Source organism: Corythoichthys intestinalis, chromosome 15, assembly GCF_030265065.1.
Source record: "Corythoichthys intestinalis isolate RoL2023-P3 chromosome 15, ASM3026506v1, whole genome shotgun sequence".
NCBI classification, from domain to species: Eukaryota; Metazoa; Chordata; class Actinopteri; order Syngnathiformes; family Syngnathidae; genus Corythoichthys; species Corythoichthys intestinalis.
Genome location: NC_080409.1, coordinates 9,095,442 through 9,112,835, shown reverse-complemented (window position 1 = coordinate 9,112,835; position 17,394 = coordinate 9,095,442). Strand labels below are relative to the sequence as shown.

At 39.7% G+C, this 17,394-nt stretch overlaps 1 protein-coding gene across 1 annotated transcript in view; it reads right to left on the bottom strand.

Moving 5' to 3' along the window:
* tdrd9 (tudor domain containing 9) overlaps window positions 1-17,394 on the bottom strand; it is a 99,344-nt gene that overhangs the window by 53,560 nt on the left and 28,390 nt on the right. The window contains exons 3-11 of the mRNA XM_057859260.1: window positions 13,257-13,324; window positions 12,917-13,138; window positions 11,392-11,514; window positions 11,227-11,307; window positions 10,993-11,157; window positions 10,800-10,906; window positions 10,611-10,730; window positions 177-261; window positions 50-107 (exon numbers count right to left, since the gene is read on the bottom strand). Of these exons, the coding sequence (XP_057715243.1) occupies window positions 50-107; window positions 177-261; window positions 10,611-10,730; window positions 10,800-10,906; window positions 10,993-11,157; window positions 11,227-11,307; window positions 11,392-11,514; window positions 12,917-13,138; window positions 13,257-13,324 (1,029 nt within the window). The remainder of the gene's footprint in view (window positions 1-49; window positions 108-176; window positions 262-10,610; window positions 10,731-10,799; window positions 10,907-10,992; window positions 11,158-11,226; window positions 11,308-11,391; window positions 11,515-12,916; window positions 13,139-13,256; window positions 13,325-17,394) is intronic.

Genomic DNA, 17,394 nt, shown 5'->3' with positions numbered 1-17,394 from the left:
GAAAGGTGAGATTAGATCCAAATCTTGAGGATGAGTTCGGCGAACGTACCATATTTGACATCGGGCACAGTCACAGAGCTTTCTGCAATATTGGTGGAAAGGATGACCTGCAAACGTTAGAACAACGTGATGATGAACTAAACATAAATGAAATACGAAGCATCAAATCATGTTACCTTTCTGTATCCAGGCACAACTGACAGGAATACACCATATTGCTCCTCCATTGTAATGGTGGAGTGGAGGGCATAAACCTGCAGTCTAAAAGGGACAAGAATAAGGAACAAACATATCTGAAAGACCATTAGGTCACTCATTTATAGAGGGCACTACTTTCAGTCCATTTTGCACAGTCAATTGCAAGGAAAGATGAGCATTCGTATGTCAATTTTTAAAATTTAAATAAAACTATTAATGGATTAAAATACTCAGGGCCCCAGACTGACAGTCCATAACTTAAAATTTTAGAGGCGCATGCAGAAGATTTAGGGGCGCACACTGTAAATCGACATGCAAAGCTTCCCCTCTAATTTACACTGTTTAACCAATAAATATATCATAATATATACATCTACATATACTACCTGAATATAGCATCATAAATGCATAAAACTAAAAACATGAATCTAAATGTTGTTCTCTATCAGTTTTGACATCAACCATATACGTAGAAATTCAGTTAACATGGTAATTTTGTTCCATTTCTGTCACCGTTACCTGGCACCACTACCAATCAGCGACGAATTTATTGATCAACAAATCACCTGCGAGGACACTGGCCGACCTGGAAATTGACATTCACACGCCACACTTTGTCAACATGGAGGAGTGTATCATTTTGGCAGTGTGCGACCAGCACATACTTTCGATACCTCTCGGCATGATTTTCGGGACATACATATAAAAGCAGCAGTATGCCCTCTAAATTCATAGCTAATCAGAGATGAGCAAAGACCATGGCAGAGCTTGCCGCTGTAGTCGCATCACGCCCCGTGTGTTGGCTTACAGCTCAACAAGAGATGTCCCGATCCGATATTTGGATCGGATCGTACGCCGATATGGGCAAAAAAATGCGCATCGGTATCGGATCGGAACACAGGAAAAATTCCTATCCAGATTTCTGTTCCAGTTTTTTATGTCCGGTCCGGGTTTTCCAGCGCACCGATTTACATAATCCATTCCAGTTTTTGCTTCGGTTTCCCTAAAATCTGGTCCGCATTTTACGGCACACCTTCAACACACTACATTTACATTACAGTCTCCCAATTTACCGAGAGACTTTATCGGTAAAAATGTCAGCTGTGTGGGATCATTTCACCTTAAAGGACGACAAAGACGGAGAGGCAGAGATATGCCACAATAAAGTCAAGCGTCGTGGTAAAGCTGTAAGAAGTTTTATACAACCAACCTAATCAAGCATTTAGCGAAATACCACCACAAACAATATGAGGAGTATGTTAAGAAAACCGAAGACAAAAAGAAAGGTCCTACGCAACTAACACTGGCAGAAACTTTTGCTATGCGTGACAAACTGGCACTCGACAGTCCCAAAGCCCAGGGAATAACAAGAGTCATTGCCGAAGAATTCATTCTGGATGACGAGCCATTATCTCTCTTGAGTAAAGACGCACCATCCAACACTTAGAACCACGGTACAACATGCCCAGCCGTCATTACATCCTTGAGCGATTCGGCCGTGGAAGATTCGAGAACGATTCTCAAACATCCAAATTCCGATTATTGAAATATGTCAAGTAAAGCGGAACTAATACACAGCGCAGTCTTCGGGACGCAATGAGAAACTGACCGCATTGCGTCCCGAAAGTAAACATAACTTGTCTTAGACCCGGGTAATGCCAATGCTCAACTCACGGCTTTAGCTCGACTCATGCCGCTGGATAAAAAAACAATACGTGGCTCAGTTTACCGCAGTAAAAATAACCAGTGATAAAAAAACACAAGAATACCTGACTGCTGCTGAAAGCCGCTACAAACTACATCAACGTCGTTTTACTGGAGACAACAGATATCATATGTATATAGAACCAGATGCTACACGACAGACTCGACTGCGTTAGCAACATTGAAGTATAGAAAACCAGGTGCGTTAGTAAACAGCCACCATCTTAAAGCAGAAGACTTCCCTAGTAGGCTGTTGTGAACCTTCCAAGCGAACCTAATTAACTTTTTATCTAAAATACTCCTAAATCTGCAAAATCTTGACTTGAATCTATCTTCAAAACAGTTTTAAAACTTTCACATGTCGAAAGTAGACAGAAGGGAAATTATGGAATAACGGGAGCAATTTTAACAACTTTAACAGTTGATTCGCAAAATTGAATGTAGTTTAAAGCTGCTGATACAGAATGGGGACTTGAGTATTTTGTTTAATGTTTTAAAATGTTAACTTTATACTAAAATTGTCGTTTATTTAAACCTGAGAGGCTTTTTATACAATTTTTGTAACTAATGCCCGAAACACTAAAAGCATCTAATAGCTTGGGAAGTTTGTGGGATTTTCCACTGACAGTTTACAATATTATTTGCAGGTTTTACTGACTGACTATGCCATTTCTGTTTGTTATTTAAAATTTTTTGTGTTTGTCACTGAATAAACAGGTCAGTTTCTTGTTACCAACCGTTGTGTGTTATTCAAACTCACCGAATTCAGCTGGCTCGTTGTTATCAAGAGTACTAAAACCTTTTTCAACATGAGTCTGACAACTAAGTAAGGAGGCTAAATAACTTTAAACTTTAACACATGCTCAGATAGGTCAGTATCGGTATCGGCCAGTATCAGTATCGGATCGGAAGTGCAAAACAATATCGGTATCGGATCGGAAGTGCAAAAACCTGGATCGGGACATCCCTAAGCTCAACGGCAATGACTTTCGCGTTTCGCCATTGCTCATCGTGCCTCCCGTGTGTCGAGCCTACCTCTACCTTCTTTTTCTTCTGCTGTATTTTCCCTTGGCAAACCAGCTCGTTACATAACCGCCAAGTAGTGAATTTAGCTGTGACTGTGTCAACAACAACAAAATACTGTAATTTTACTAGCCGCGCATGTGTGAGCAGATTAAAAAAAATACTCGTAGTGGCTCTAATTTTAGTCGCAAATGCGACCATTTGCAGTGTTGTGCATGAACGCGTTCAATGAACGATCGTTCATGAACACGTTCATATTTTGGGCGAACATGAATTGAACGCATCATATTTCTGTCTCATGAACGTTACTGTGAACGCGCTCATCCTAGCGGTTGTGAGCGGTGCTCATAACTTCGTTCATGAGTTCATCACATTTAGAGCCTTACCGACAAAACTGCATATAAAGCCATATGCTAAAAACACACAATAAAAAAATGAACCTTAATAGCGGAAAATTATCCAACCTGGTAACCCAAGATGCCTGTCACGGCCGTATTGTTTAAGCAAATACGTCATCACAACAACGGCAGCATGGACACAGAAGCTGGCAGCTCTCGAAACCCGGCCCGCTCAGAGCAACTTTCTACACAGTACCAGCAATTAAAAGAGTTTTACGGAAAAAGTCAGTACCGACCCGGATGGCAAAAATATAACGTTTACTTGTAAACTTTGTCCACCTGGATTGAAGAAGACCGTCCGTACGTCGGTAACGTCTTTAGCCAACCTTAAACGGCACATCGAAATAAAGCATGCGACAAGCCTTGCTAGGTATCTGCGACTGCCAGCATGTGCGATTAAGAAAGAGACAGCAACGGTTGGCCAGAGCAGTACCTCTGCCACCCAAATACCGCTAACAGCATACCAGAGTGGCCCCGTTTTCTGTCTCTCCCAGCCGCAGCTAGACAACCTAGTTCTGCAGTATATTGTGGGAGAAATTGAAATTGAATATGAAGATGAATCTGACACATAGTTTCAGTGTTAAAAAGGATACATGAATTGCTGTCTGTGGTTCTATATGGACACTGCCAATAATAGCTTGCAACAATTTTTGGCGAACAAAAAGAACTGAACTACAAAAGTTCATTTTTTGGAACCATGAACTTTAGTTCAAAATTTTGAATGATGAACTATGAACTGAACAGTTCATTTTAAAATTTGTGAACTGCAATTTGAACTAGTTCATGTAGAAAATGAACTATCCCAACACTGACCATTTGTTCGCAGTCTGGAGCCCTGCTGTTTTAGTTTTTGTTTTGTTTTTCATGTTAAATACAAAAGATGCACCGATACCGATACTAGTATCGGCAGGGAGGGCCGATCCGGCCCGAAATGGCGGTATCGGTATCGGCGGGTACCAACGAAGCCGCCACCAATACCATTTACTGGTCCAGTGTTGTAACATTTGACAGCAGCCTTTTTTTCCTCCTGACACTCACTACACTGTCTCTGTGTTGTGTGATGACACGTGAACACTTTGCATGCCAGGTACCTATCGATATTGGCCTGCTCCAGACCAATGAGAGCAGGCCAATAGCCACTCATGACCAATGCCGGGCCGCTTTTTCATATGGAGGAAAAACTATGAGAGTAAAATGTCGACGGTCTGGACATATTTCCGTTTATAATTTCCATCGAGTACAATAACTGCATGCAAGATTTACGGCCTGAAAGTTTCGAGAGGTGGAGTTAAATCGGCCAGTTTCAATACCTCAAACCTGATAAAACATTTGAAGACGAAACGTGAACGAAGACAAAGAGCCTGAAACCGCAGGACTGCTATCCAGAGAAAGGGCGCTGGACCGGAGCAACAATCTCTGGTCAGTTCACTACGTCTACTTTACTTTTATTGTCTTTTACTGAAAGAAATGTCGCTGTAATTTGGGACCCGTTTCCAAAGTAGGGTTGCCACCTTTCACAAATAGAAATAAGTGACTCCCCCTCCCGCCCAAAGCCGTACAGGCGACGAAAAATAGGGACATCCCCAAACTCCCAAAATGCATAGAAATATATTTATATATATATACACAGTGATCCCTCGCTACTTCGCGCTTCGAATTTCGCGGTTATTATTCTATCACAGATTTTTTTTTTTTGTCAAAAAAAATATATACACATGAATAAAAAATTAAAATAATGGAGAAAATATGGTGTAAAATCTGCACGTTCCCTAACAGAAGGCAAGGAGAGCCTGCCCAACTCATAATCCACCGCTCTGATTCACTGGCCAGCATCACTCGGGAATATCGCAAGCTGATTGGCCGAGATGTTTAACCTTGCTGCTATCGAAGTAAAATGGCTCCAAAGTGTCCTCCGCCTCCTCAATTCTCTAGCAAACCCAAGAAAAAAAGAAAAATGATGACGGTGCACGAGAAAGTTAAATTATTGGACATGCTTAAAGTTCGCCACAGCTATCTGTCTGTTGCACTCCATCACGGACTAAACCAATCAACAGTTCGTTACAAAAAAAGGACGAGGCGAAAATCCGAAAGACCGCCTCAATGTCGTTTTCCAGGGACACTAAGCGAGTCGTTACTCCTCGCAACAAGACGATTATAAAATGGAAAATGCACTAACAGTGTGGATATCGGACTGTCAGGAAAAGAAGGTGAGTCTCGACACAAACATGATGGGGGTAAAAGCCAGAGCTCTGTATGATAGCCTCATTCCTGAAGGAGAGTTGGATGAAGGTGGCGGTGATGCCGACTCCGACGAAGATGAACCACAGCCTAGTACAAGAGAAGAAAATTGTGGTTTTGTTGCCAGCAAGGGCTGGTTCGAAAATTCAAAAAGACAATTGGACTTCGCAGGGTTACGTTGCATGGGGAAGCCTCCTCGGCACACCATGACGCAGCTGTTCGTTACGTTGAGGACCAATTTCCCAAATTAATTGAAGAGGGTGGCTATCTCCCAGAGCAGGTGTTTTACATGGACGAGACTGGCCTTTTTTGGAAGAGGATGGCATACAGAAAAATAACTCCCCATCACGATGTTCCTTGTGCGCAGGACACCTCCTGCAGAAGCTTCCCAATAAATCATCTTTATCTTCATATCCATTGTTCTGGAGTTTTTTCTTCACTTATCAAATTTATCAAGATCATCAGTGTGGTGAGTACATTTTATTCCTCTAACGCATGTTATTGTATATTAATATTGCATTTACGTTTCAAACTACCGTAATTTTCGCACTATAAGGCGCACCTGACTATAAGCCGCAACCCACCAAATTTGGCACGAAACGGAATTTGTTCAAAGATAAGCCGCACTGGACTATAAGCCTCAGCTGTCCTCACTGTATTATGGGAAATTTACAGCAAAAGATATTAACCGGTAACACTTTATTTGACAGCGGCATCATATGACTGCCATAAGACCAAATAAACCACCATGAAGCTTTGAACTAATTCACTGCAAAGCGTCATTGCTTCAAGAAGCTTCATTTGGCCATCAGTGCTTCTGCTGTCAACAGTTGTTGTCCAACATGCCTCCTAGCATGCATTGCAGCGCTACAGAATCACAATTAATGTTATGTGCTAATTATTTCTTCAGTTTCTGTTCCAGTTGTTTCATTACTTGCTAGTTATGGTATTTGATAACATTTTATTTGACAGTGGTGCCATAAGACTGTCATAAGACAATCATAATTATGACATGACACTGTCCTGGGCGTTAATGAATGCTTATAACATATGTCATTTAGTGTTATCTGGCAAATTATCTCACTTTTGAATGGATGTAAAAGAACCAAGCTGGACATAAATGGAGTTAGTGACATAATTTGCCGGATGAAACATTCTATTCTATTCTATTCTATTCTATAACATGAGCATTCAGTGAGGCCCATGATCGTGTCATTTCATTAATTATGACGGTTTTATGACATTGTTATGACACTGCTGTGAATAAAGTGTTACCTACTAACCCAAATAAATCAACAAATAAGCCGCACTGGACGATAAGCCGCAGGATTCAAAATGAAGGAAAAAGTAGCGGCTTATAGTCCGAAAATTACGGTAGTGTACTGTATACACAAAAAAATATATAAATAATATAATCTACATAAAATAAAATTCTCCTGTATCCAAACAGCTGAACAGGACAGGTTCAGAAAAATAAAATAATAATAATTTTGGGGGGGGGTTCACCTACCGCGGTGGGTTTTGGTCCCCATTAACTGCGAAATACGAGGGATCACTGTATTCCGTATTGCTTCAATACGGAACGCAACTTTCAAACGAATGATTCGTTATTTCAGAAGAACGGGTGGCAAGCCTATTCAAAAGTGCTGTAGAAGTAAGCTGTGAATAAGTATGTATGTTGCTGCTGGGGCACAGAGAAGGAGGCTCATAGAAAGACAGGATACTGTGGTCAGCATATATAATAATGCTGAGTTTATTATTATGAATTAATTTCTACTGTCTTACTATTGGGCTAGTATTATACATATTTTAATTTCACAAATGTATCACTATTTTGGCCTTTGAGAGCCAAAGGTTTATTCAAATATTGTCTATTAGTAGACTATTCACTTTGTATTAGTCTTTTTCCTGTTTCGCAAAGGTAAGCAGCAGCCTGACAAAGCCATGATAGCAATGATTTCACATCCAAGTATGTAGCTCTTTGAAAATATATATATATATGTGTGTGTATATAAACGGGGTGGTATCGGTATGGTATCGGCCGATACTGCACAGCCAGGTATCGGAATCAGGGCCCAAAAAATGGTATCAGTGCAACACTATTAAATACTAATGCATTTAAAACGTGCCCCATCTAGGATTTCTGAGAGCAACATGGCACCGATTTTGTGTTAAGTTTTTGCGAGATTTCATGCAAGCGTAACTTAACAATGGCGCAGTCAAAATGATGAAATTCAAGAAATAATCTTGACTTTGCAGGTCTATTGCAAGAAATTTCTTGCTTTGTGGTAAGAATAAAACCGATAAACCAAGTTATATCAATTCTAGATACTCTATAGCCCCTATCAGACATACACTGAATTCTGATTAAATCCCAGGATTTAAACGGGTAGCCAGTATGCCTGAGAGCAATTTCCCGGGTCGACTTAGACGGCCATGACACAGACATTAACAGAGTCGCGTCCTAGTATAAGGTCCGGGATTTCCCCGGGACGCCGCATGTGTGAAAGCAGCAGTTTAATTCCTGGGTCACAGAACAAAAGGTAAAAAAAACATGTCTTATACAGTATGTATCTCTTTCCATTGCTGTTAAATCTGGATAAATACATTGAACACACCAAAATATAATGTAAATAAGCTCCGCCTCTACTCGCGGATTTTCAATTCATTTACCGCGAAAAACGAGGGATCACTGTAAATAGAGAATGCCCCTACTGATGAATTAATTATAATTAAGACTCCTTTTGTTAGGGCCTCTGCTCCTCCCTCCTGAGCCCTGGCCCACCTCTGGCAGGTCTGCGTGTTTTTTTATTCTGATTACAGAGTGGACGTCAGACGGGTGGAGCGGCCACAGGTGATGGCGATGACAATCAGCCCTCTTTAAAAGCAGTGGACACCGCCACCTCGTCACCCGATCAACGTGCCTGTTTGCTAAGTCAGTTGTAACTCGCATTCTTTACTTATTTCTCTGATCACCGGCTCACAACATTTTTTGCTCTCGTCCCAGGTCCTGCTGTTTGCGTTAGTGATGGGTCCGTGAGACCTCATGAAGCGTGTCGACACAGTGACACACTGTGTTGACACAGTGTGGATACTGTGTCATTGAATACTGACACCTGCTGGACATAAAAAATCCCTACAGGCAACCCACTTGAAAGACTGACACTGAATTGATGACATAGCATGTAAAATCAAATAATTTAAGTCTTTGCATTCATATTGCATTATTCCATATCTTTAAATTATGTGAACATATATTATAATGTGAAAATGTAAGTAATAATGAATGGGTGAATGAGGAATGCCTGTGGACTTTTTGTTCTGATAAAATTTTATTCAAAAACATAGTTTTTTTTTTTTATGTTTAAAATTTAGTTGGTTACCTTTTTAAAATCAAACAAGCCTGCTGTGGACAACACACTCGCATGGAACCAATGATGCCAGCATGCACAAGAATTTCCAGTTGAAAGAGGTTTGGATAAGATGTCCATTGGCTCAGTTGGGCTTCGGTTCATGTTTGGCTCAGCCATGCATCGTTGCACTTTTGCAATATCATCTACAGTTGCATTGCCTTCTTGACTCCCCACTTCGTCATCTAAGTGCTACCATAACCCACCAGAAAGAAATTGAAGTGGACAAAAAATAAATTATAGCTTAATTACAGATTTCTAATAAATTACCAAAAAAGTGACTGTGGGAAAGTAAAGGAATGGCTCTATACCTGTGTTTATTTTGGGATTATCAGAAACTTCATTCTCATGCTTGGGCCAGTAATGCTTCAGCATTGAGGAGGTGGCAACTGTTTGTATATGGCAGGTTAGTCATATACAAAGTACAAATGCAACATTTCACCTGCAAAAAAAAAAAAAACTTTAATAGTAAAACCGAAAATTTTGGTCTTGCGCTGCGATACGTTCTGACCAGGACTCGAACCCGTGCGCACTACGCGCCGGGGACGAGTGGCGTTCGCTCTGACCACTAAGCTAACATGTCAAATGCAGGTAAAGGTGTAGGCAAGGCTCCACAAATGACGGACCCGCGTGTACCTGTCACACTAATAAACTCAGATTTACATTAAAATTAATTGTATTTTGAATGGAAGATGACAACTGCATTTTCCCTGTCTTACGTCCATTTCCACAGCACGTAGACAACGAGGAAGTAACCGTGAGATGTGGATTGTTTCAGCAGCTCCATCGCGTTGACAGACGTGCTTCCTTTTGAAGCAGTTTGCCGCGTCATGACTGTGTCGACACGGTTCAATGAGTTCATGCATCGGTCACGTGATTTTCTTGTAGCGATACGCGCACCGTTGCAGGGGTTGCTCCATGAGCTCGGCGCGCGCGCCGGCGCATTAGTATCACTGGACCCATCACTAGTTTGCGTGCCCCTTGTCCGATTTCATGCCTGCCTCCTTCCCAAGATTCATTGCCTCACGCCCACTCGACTACCCCGCTCAGGGAGTTCCACTGCTTTTGTGTTGGACACAAATACAGCATTTTAGTTCATTGGCACACCGTGCCTATGTCTGCATAAGGATCCTCTCCATTCCGCGAATCCTAACACCTTTAAGAACTGACGTCCACATATGTGGATATCATAATTACTAGAATTGTCCCGATCACATATTTTTGCACTGGAGTTCAAGTCCAAGTCACCCGATTATGAGGATCTGCCGATAACGATCCGATAGTTTGGCAATTTTTTAATAGATTATAAAACATATAATTTTCTTTCTTTTGACGACAACCTTGTCCATCTTGATTTTTTGTTGCGTTGCATAGATTAAAAAAAAAAAAAATCTTTTAACACGATTTTTTCCACCCAATTCCTATCCAAAAATGCTCGGGCCCGATTTCCGACCACGTGATCGGATCGGTTACAGCTCCAATACGTGATGTATATCAAATTAATATTGTGGCCTACCTATATGACCCAAAATGAGTAGTTCACGTATGTGGATGTCACGTCTTATTTTTTTTCTTAAATGGGCAAAAGTAATTAGGTATTTTAAAGTAAAAGGAGAAAAATGACTCATTTCATACCGACCTCCTGCTGACCAACTTGGCCAGGGCTTGTTGCATATACGTTATCTCGTATATGCCCGGTAAGAAGACTAGTACACTGCCTCTTTCTGGGAAGCTGGCGCTGCCTTCTGTCTCTGCCTCACTGCAAACACACAGAGAACTTACCATTGAATCTGCATTCAAGACTACCAAAATGCATGCGTGTTTTCACCTGGTATTTTCGCTCTCCATCATGTCAAAGCTCTCAATGAGGCAGATGGCGAGCTCGTACGTGGGAGCTAAGATACAGGGATCATCCAGACTTGAGGAATCCAGTTGCTAAAGAAAACATGAAAACGTTTTAGGGAACCAACACAAAGCTCAAAGAAAGGATCAAAACAGCACTTAATCATTTGATACTGTACATAACGTGGACTCAAGTCCTTAAGGTCATCCAGGTAAAAGTCCTCGATGCCATAAGGTGTCCCCTCCACCTCAAACACATAAGCTGGGCTCATCTTTCCACGAACAGGGGTGCTAAAGTACTCAGCAAATTGTCTGCAGTTGATGGTGGCCGACATGAGGATTATCTGGAACAACGCCATTAGCGTTAAGGATAACTCGAATCATTGAATAGAACGCCTCCGATTTTAAGCTACCTTAACATAACGAGAGTTGGAGTTAAGAAGTTTCCTCACGACCAGCAAGAGAAAGTCCATCTCCTCAGTGCGCTCATGAACCTTGGTCAAGATTTGTTAGAAGATTAATTTTTTATACAGTATTTGTTTTTAAATGATCATTTTGATACGTTGATGTTTATGAACCTCGTCAATAAAAATATGAGAAAATTCTGTGAGGGTCTTGGCAAACACAAGTTTTTCCAGCAGCACCCCTGTTGTCACGTAGATCAGTCGGGTGTGCTCGGTAGCCTGCTTCTCCAGTCCGACCTGTAGTGAAGATACAAATCACACATACTTTTTATTGACGGTTGCTTTGCATGTAATGCAAAAGCTACCATCTATGTTAACCCGATATTAATCCGTGACTATTTTGAATTTTATTATCTGCGTTTTTTGTTTTCGGCACGCTTGCAAAGCCAAAACAATTGGCACCCAAAAAAACTAGAAACAGGCAGTTTCTGGAGAAATTGTGATAGGAGCTTTGTTTGGTAGATACAGATCTAAGACCCGCCCAGTTGAATTTGGGGCATTTTGGAGTCATTCCAGTTGATTTGGAGGCATTTCGGGATCACCTCCTGTTGATTTTGGGGAATAATTTCAGGGTCATTTCCCGTTGATATAGGACATCTCCGGGACACATCCTGTTGATATCAGGTCATGTCCAGTTGATATTTTGACAGACGTGACAGTCAATGGCATTGACTTAGATGGGCGCCATTTGAATGTCAGTGGGCTGTAATGGGTAAGTTTTTGATTAAAAATCACAAACGCACAGATTTATCTGCTATTGAAAATGAATGGGAAATTGGACGGACATTGTCAATGGGAAATTTGGACGGACATCACTGTCAATGACATTGACTTACTTGGGTGCCATTTGATTGTCAAGGGGCTGTAGTAGTAAGTGGTCAAAAAGCACAACCACCCGTGTTTTTTATGCCATTGAAAATGAAGGCAAAATTTTGGCCATTAGAAATTAATAGAACGACTTTCATGGCTGTCAATGGCATCCCATTAGAAATTAATGGGAAAGTCATAGTAAGTAGAATAACACCTAATGACGTCTATCGTATGCATTGATTAATGCCCATGTCAATGTCATAATTATGACGGTCTTATGACAGTCTTATAATGCTGCTGTCAAACAGTGTTACCTATTAAACCAAATCAACTAATCAGCCACACTGGACAAAAAGCTGCATGATTCAAAATGAGGGAAAAAAGTAGAGGCTTATAGTCAGAAAATTATGGTATGTTACATGAAAAAAAAACACTTTTAAAAATTGTTTTCATATAATTTGTTTAAAGTGACTTAAATGACTTGAATAAATAGCGATTAGTTATTACGCTTTACTTTTCAAAAATAACTGACTGTATATAGGCCACTCCACTGTAATGCACAAGAGGGAAGCGTTTGGAAAGAAAAGTCCTCGTGACGTGAGAGCAAACATACTGCTGGAGGGAAATTTGTTTAAGAAGAGAGCTTTCCTTTTAACTTAAAAAAAGGAGAAGGAATAGGACACAAACTCCTCCGAGCAAAATGTCATCTCTCAGAGAAGTGCGAGATTCAACATGAATGTCTTGCGATAGAGATAGCCATTGTAGTTGATGCTCAACACAGTATACAGATCTGCACTTGATAAAGCCAAAATAATGATGTTGCGGCAACCTGATATCCAACCAGACTGCCGCAGGTACACTTTCTTTGAGTGGCGACCCATCGAGCAATGCTGGTGGCGCCAATTTTGCGTGGTTGCGTGACCACAATGTTACAAGGGGCATTTTTATCATCGTAGTGGTCCAGAATGTACTGTGGCAGCTGGGTGGTCTTGCCACTGCCCGTGGCTCCTCGAATAATCACCACAGAGTTGTTTTCTATCAGAGAAATCAGCTGAAATGGAGCACAGGCACAAGGCTTCATTTAAAAAGGAAATGGATGTTCATTCAATAAATGCAGGGTCAGCATAATACATTTTCATTGAGATTAAAACTTTGAGTATACATTTTACCTCCTGCCTGTTTTTGGTAATGGGCAAGTTGGGGTATCTGGAGCTCTCAGGTGTTGGAGGTGGGCTTCCTACGGATTCACAAATCAAATAATGACACAAACCATGTTTATATTCATCATGCATGAAAATGAGTCTAAGGTTAAAAAGGTGAGAAGGGTTTAGAGGAAATATGTTCCGGTAGGGCTGTGCCAAATGACTAATTTTCTCCTGATTAGTCGGCAGACTTTTACAATTACAAAACACTTAAATTATTCATTAAAGTGCAAATAAACATTTAAATAACATAATTAATCACACATGAGCACTGAGGTCAAATGCTGATAGTAGGCCTGAACGATATTGGAAAAAAGTATCATTGCGATTTTTGGGGAATTTGCGATATTATGTTGCGATATTAAAAGAGAAAATTTTCGCCAAATAACCTGAATAGCTCCGTTCGGGAGAGCTGCACTGTTGACGAAGAAAAACAGTTTGGTCGCGCTGCCTAGCAGGAGGGAGAGTGAGACACGGTGGTGCTGTATGAGCATGAAGCAGAAAAACATGACTGTATGTTGTTTTTAAATTCTGATGCTCTGAAAAATGGCGCCATCGGCCCTAATTTTTATAACTCAGTTTAATCCAGGATCTGTACACTTGCTGCGCTCATGAAAAAAACAAAAGATAAATATTGAAAGAAAAAAAAATTACACGTCCTGTGATGTGACGAGAGCTGGGAATCTTTGGGCACCTAACGATTCGATTACGATTACGATTCAGAGGCTCCGATTCGATTATAAAACGATTATTGATGCACCCCCCTCCTTTTTTTTTTTTTTTTTTTTTTTTTTTTTTTTTTTTTAATGTTTTGTACATTAAAACCAAAGTTGTTCAAAAAATACTCTCAGGCTAAACCAAACTACTATTTCAGTATCAAGTTAACATATAGCAGTAAACAAATATGCAAAAATAACAGAAAACAAAAAACTCCAGTCCCCATTCTGTATCAGCAGCTTTAAACTACATTCAGTTCATTTAATGTTGTGAATCAACCGTTAAAGTTGTTAAAATTGCTCCCGTTATTCCATAATTTCCCTTTTGTCTACTTTCGACATGTGAAAGTTTTAAAACTATTTTAAAGATAGATTCAAGTCAATATTTTACCGATTTAGGAGTATTTTAGAAAAAAAAAGTTAATTAGGTTCGCTTGGAAGGTTCGCTACAACAGCCTTGCAGGGAAATGTACTGCTTTAAGATGGCGGCCGTTTACTATCGCCCGCATCTAGCTTTTTGTAGATGTGCTGCTAACGCTATCAAATCTATAATGCATCTAGTCCTATATAAATGATATCTACCATAAACTGTGTGGATGTACTTTGTAGCAGCTTTTCGGCAGCAGTCAGGTATGTTGTTGTGTTTTTTTATCTCGTGGCATGAGTTGAGCTAGAGCCGTGAGTTGAGCATTGGCATTACCCGAGGGGCCGGGTAATGAGAAGCATGATGTTTAGCTACTCTCGCTTCGTTCCTCATTGCGTCCCGAAGCCCGTGTAGCGCGCTAAGTGTGTTGTACTTCCGCTTTACTTCGCATATTTCAATAATCGGAATTTGGATGTTTGTGAATCGTTCTCGAATCTTCCACGGCCAAATCGCGAACGATCTAAGAATCGGAAATTTTGCACACCTCTAGATGTGACTATTGCGGATGCGCACATAGCGATGGCGATGTTCAAACGATATATTGTGCAGGCTTAGCTGATAGCATTTACTAGTGCAAAAGAACGGACTGTAAACAGATTCAGATCACTGACTTCGCCTTTCCAACATTATCCAAAACAATTCTTATATAAAAAAAAAAATGTCTAGCATTATTATTATAGTATATTACTATATATAATAGTATTATAATAATTATAATATTAATTGCCAATTATATTTTTTAAAAAAAGGTATCATTTTAAAGTTATTTTTAGTGTAAAATCTGAATTCTGTGGTATTATAGTATTTTCATATTATAGTATTAATTCTGAAGTATGTGAGATTAACTCCTGAGATCGTTATTTATTTGACAAACATGCTTTTATTTTGAAATGTTCACCGGAAGTACGTTCGCTAAACCGCTAACAACTTCACACTCCGCAAAAAGCACTTTTCGTCATTGCTTGTGGTGTTACTAATATATTTTTTTTTTCCATTTTTTCGTTTGCAAATGCTGTTAACCAGAGATTTTTCATGTTTGAAGTGTCACCTTTTAACCGTTTGCGTTTTGGAAGAGACTGCCAATGTTTTATAGCAGGCTTAAGTAAGTTGTCTTTTTTCCCCATTAGTCTCAGTGTAGCAATGCGAACGCTTACAGTGTTTAATATAGATGTGTTTCCTTATTTTGTATGAGTGAACTTTAATTCTACGGCGTGTTGTTGACCAATAAACATCTGGACACAGCAACTGGAGTCTCATAGGTCATCTACATTCACGCACAAATGTACGCGGTGGTAAAACGCAGCCGTGAAAATTACCGCCCTCATTTTTATTTCCCTAGCGATAAAGGGACTCACTGCATATCGCGACAGGCTTAGCAACTTCAACAAAACATCATTAGTTAGATGGACTTACGACCCCCCCCACCCCAAAATTTTCTCCTTGGATCTACACAATTGACGTATGTCACCCTTTTTTACTTCAAAACGGCGAATTTTGCCGAAAGGTGAGTGATTTTCATGCCTGATTCATATTGCTGAAAACACTCAGGTGACTTAAAGTTCCGCGCCGAGACCCACAATTTGGCCAAATTTCCAAAATTGTCCTATATGCACGTGTGAGACATCATTGGAAAGCTTAAAATCTCAATTTTTCTGGGGGAAGAAAAATTTTAAACTTGTGAGCATTTAAAAACCAAAACAAAAATTTAAACCCCTAAACCCAAACTCGAGGTGAGAGCATTAGAGAGCATAATTAAAGACACCGTGATTTTAACGAGATAGTATCGCGTACTTACCTTGTTTCGATCCAAAAACTCTGTGTAGCATGTCTCACCGTGTGTCAAGACACAGCTGTGAATGGCCACAGCCAGACTTTTTGGGGAATTTATGGGTGAAACACGGTAATATAACGAGAGTCGCAATGCAGAAATCGCAGATATCAAGGAGTGGTCGAGATTTTCTCTCTCCAATCTTTACACTTTTAAACAAATTTTTTCCTATTTTTCTTTGTTTCGATCGATTATTTATCATCTAAAATATCGGAGAAAATGCGACAGTAGCAAAAAAAAATACAATTAAGCGATAGGTCATTGATACCTACCTCATAACTATTTACAGACATTTTTAAAAGTTTTAAAATTTGTTTAAAAGTTTAAAATAAGCAGTAAAATATTTTATAAAGCTTTTTTTTTTTAAATAAATATCAGACATTAAATAATGATTCTAAGATAAAAATGATAGACATTTCGAATAATAAATATAATTGCCTTTTTATGGCTGGGTTGAACCAAAAGCGGTTGCGCAGTGTCTGTATACGAGGGTATCCAGGCTAAAACGGACATATTAAAAATAGTTCGGGGGTTTAATGCGCCATCAAACTGCTATGGCAGCATATAGACATATTGTTCTATCAAAGACTACAGTTCTTTAGGCTTAAAATACAGCAGTTTAAAGAGGGGTGCCAGAGTAGAAACTGCTTTTTCAGCCTTGTCTGTGTTTTCCACCATATATGTATTAGTGCTGTCAAATGATTAAAAAATTTAATCTACTTAATCATATGTGAACTGTGTGATTAATCTTGAGTGATCACATTTCCCTCGGGATGAATGAAGTTGCTTCTCAGGAAAAAAAATCTAGGAAAATACTATAATTGACTTAAAATGTATTTTAAGATGAAATGTATGATGTGTGAATTAATTAATACTTAACCAAATAGTTTAAAAATTTTATTTAAAGTGATCCTCTAGTTTTAAGACAAGTAATTCTTGAAAGATACATCTTAGTATGAGTTATAATAATTTGACACTAAATCCCTCTTAATGTTTTCGTTTTAATAAAATTTGTAAAATTATTTTAACTGATTGTTCGCCATGGTTGTTGACGTCGCAGTGCTGTGACGTCACAAGTCCCGCTACCGGAATTCAGCGTGTCATTCATTAGCTATCCCAACATGTCGTCGGTTCGTC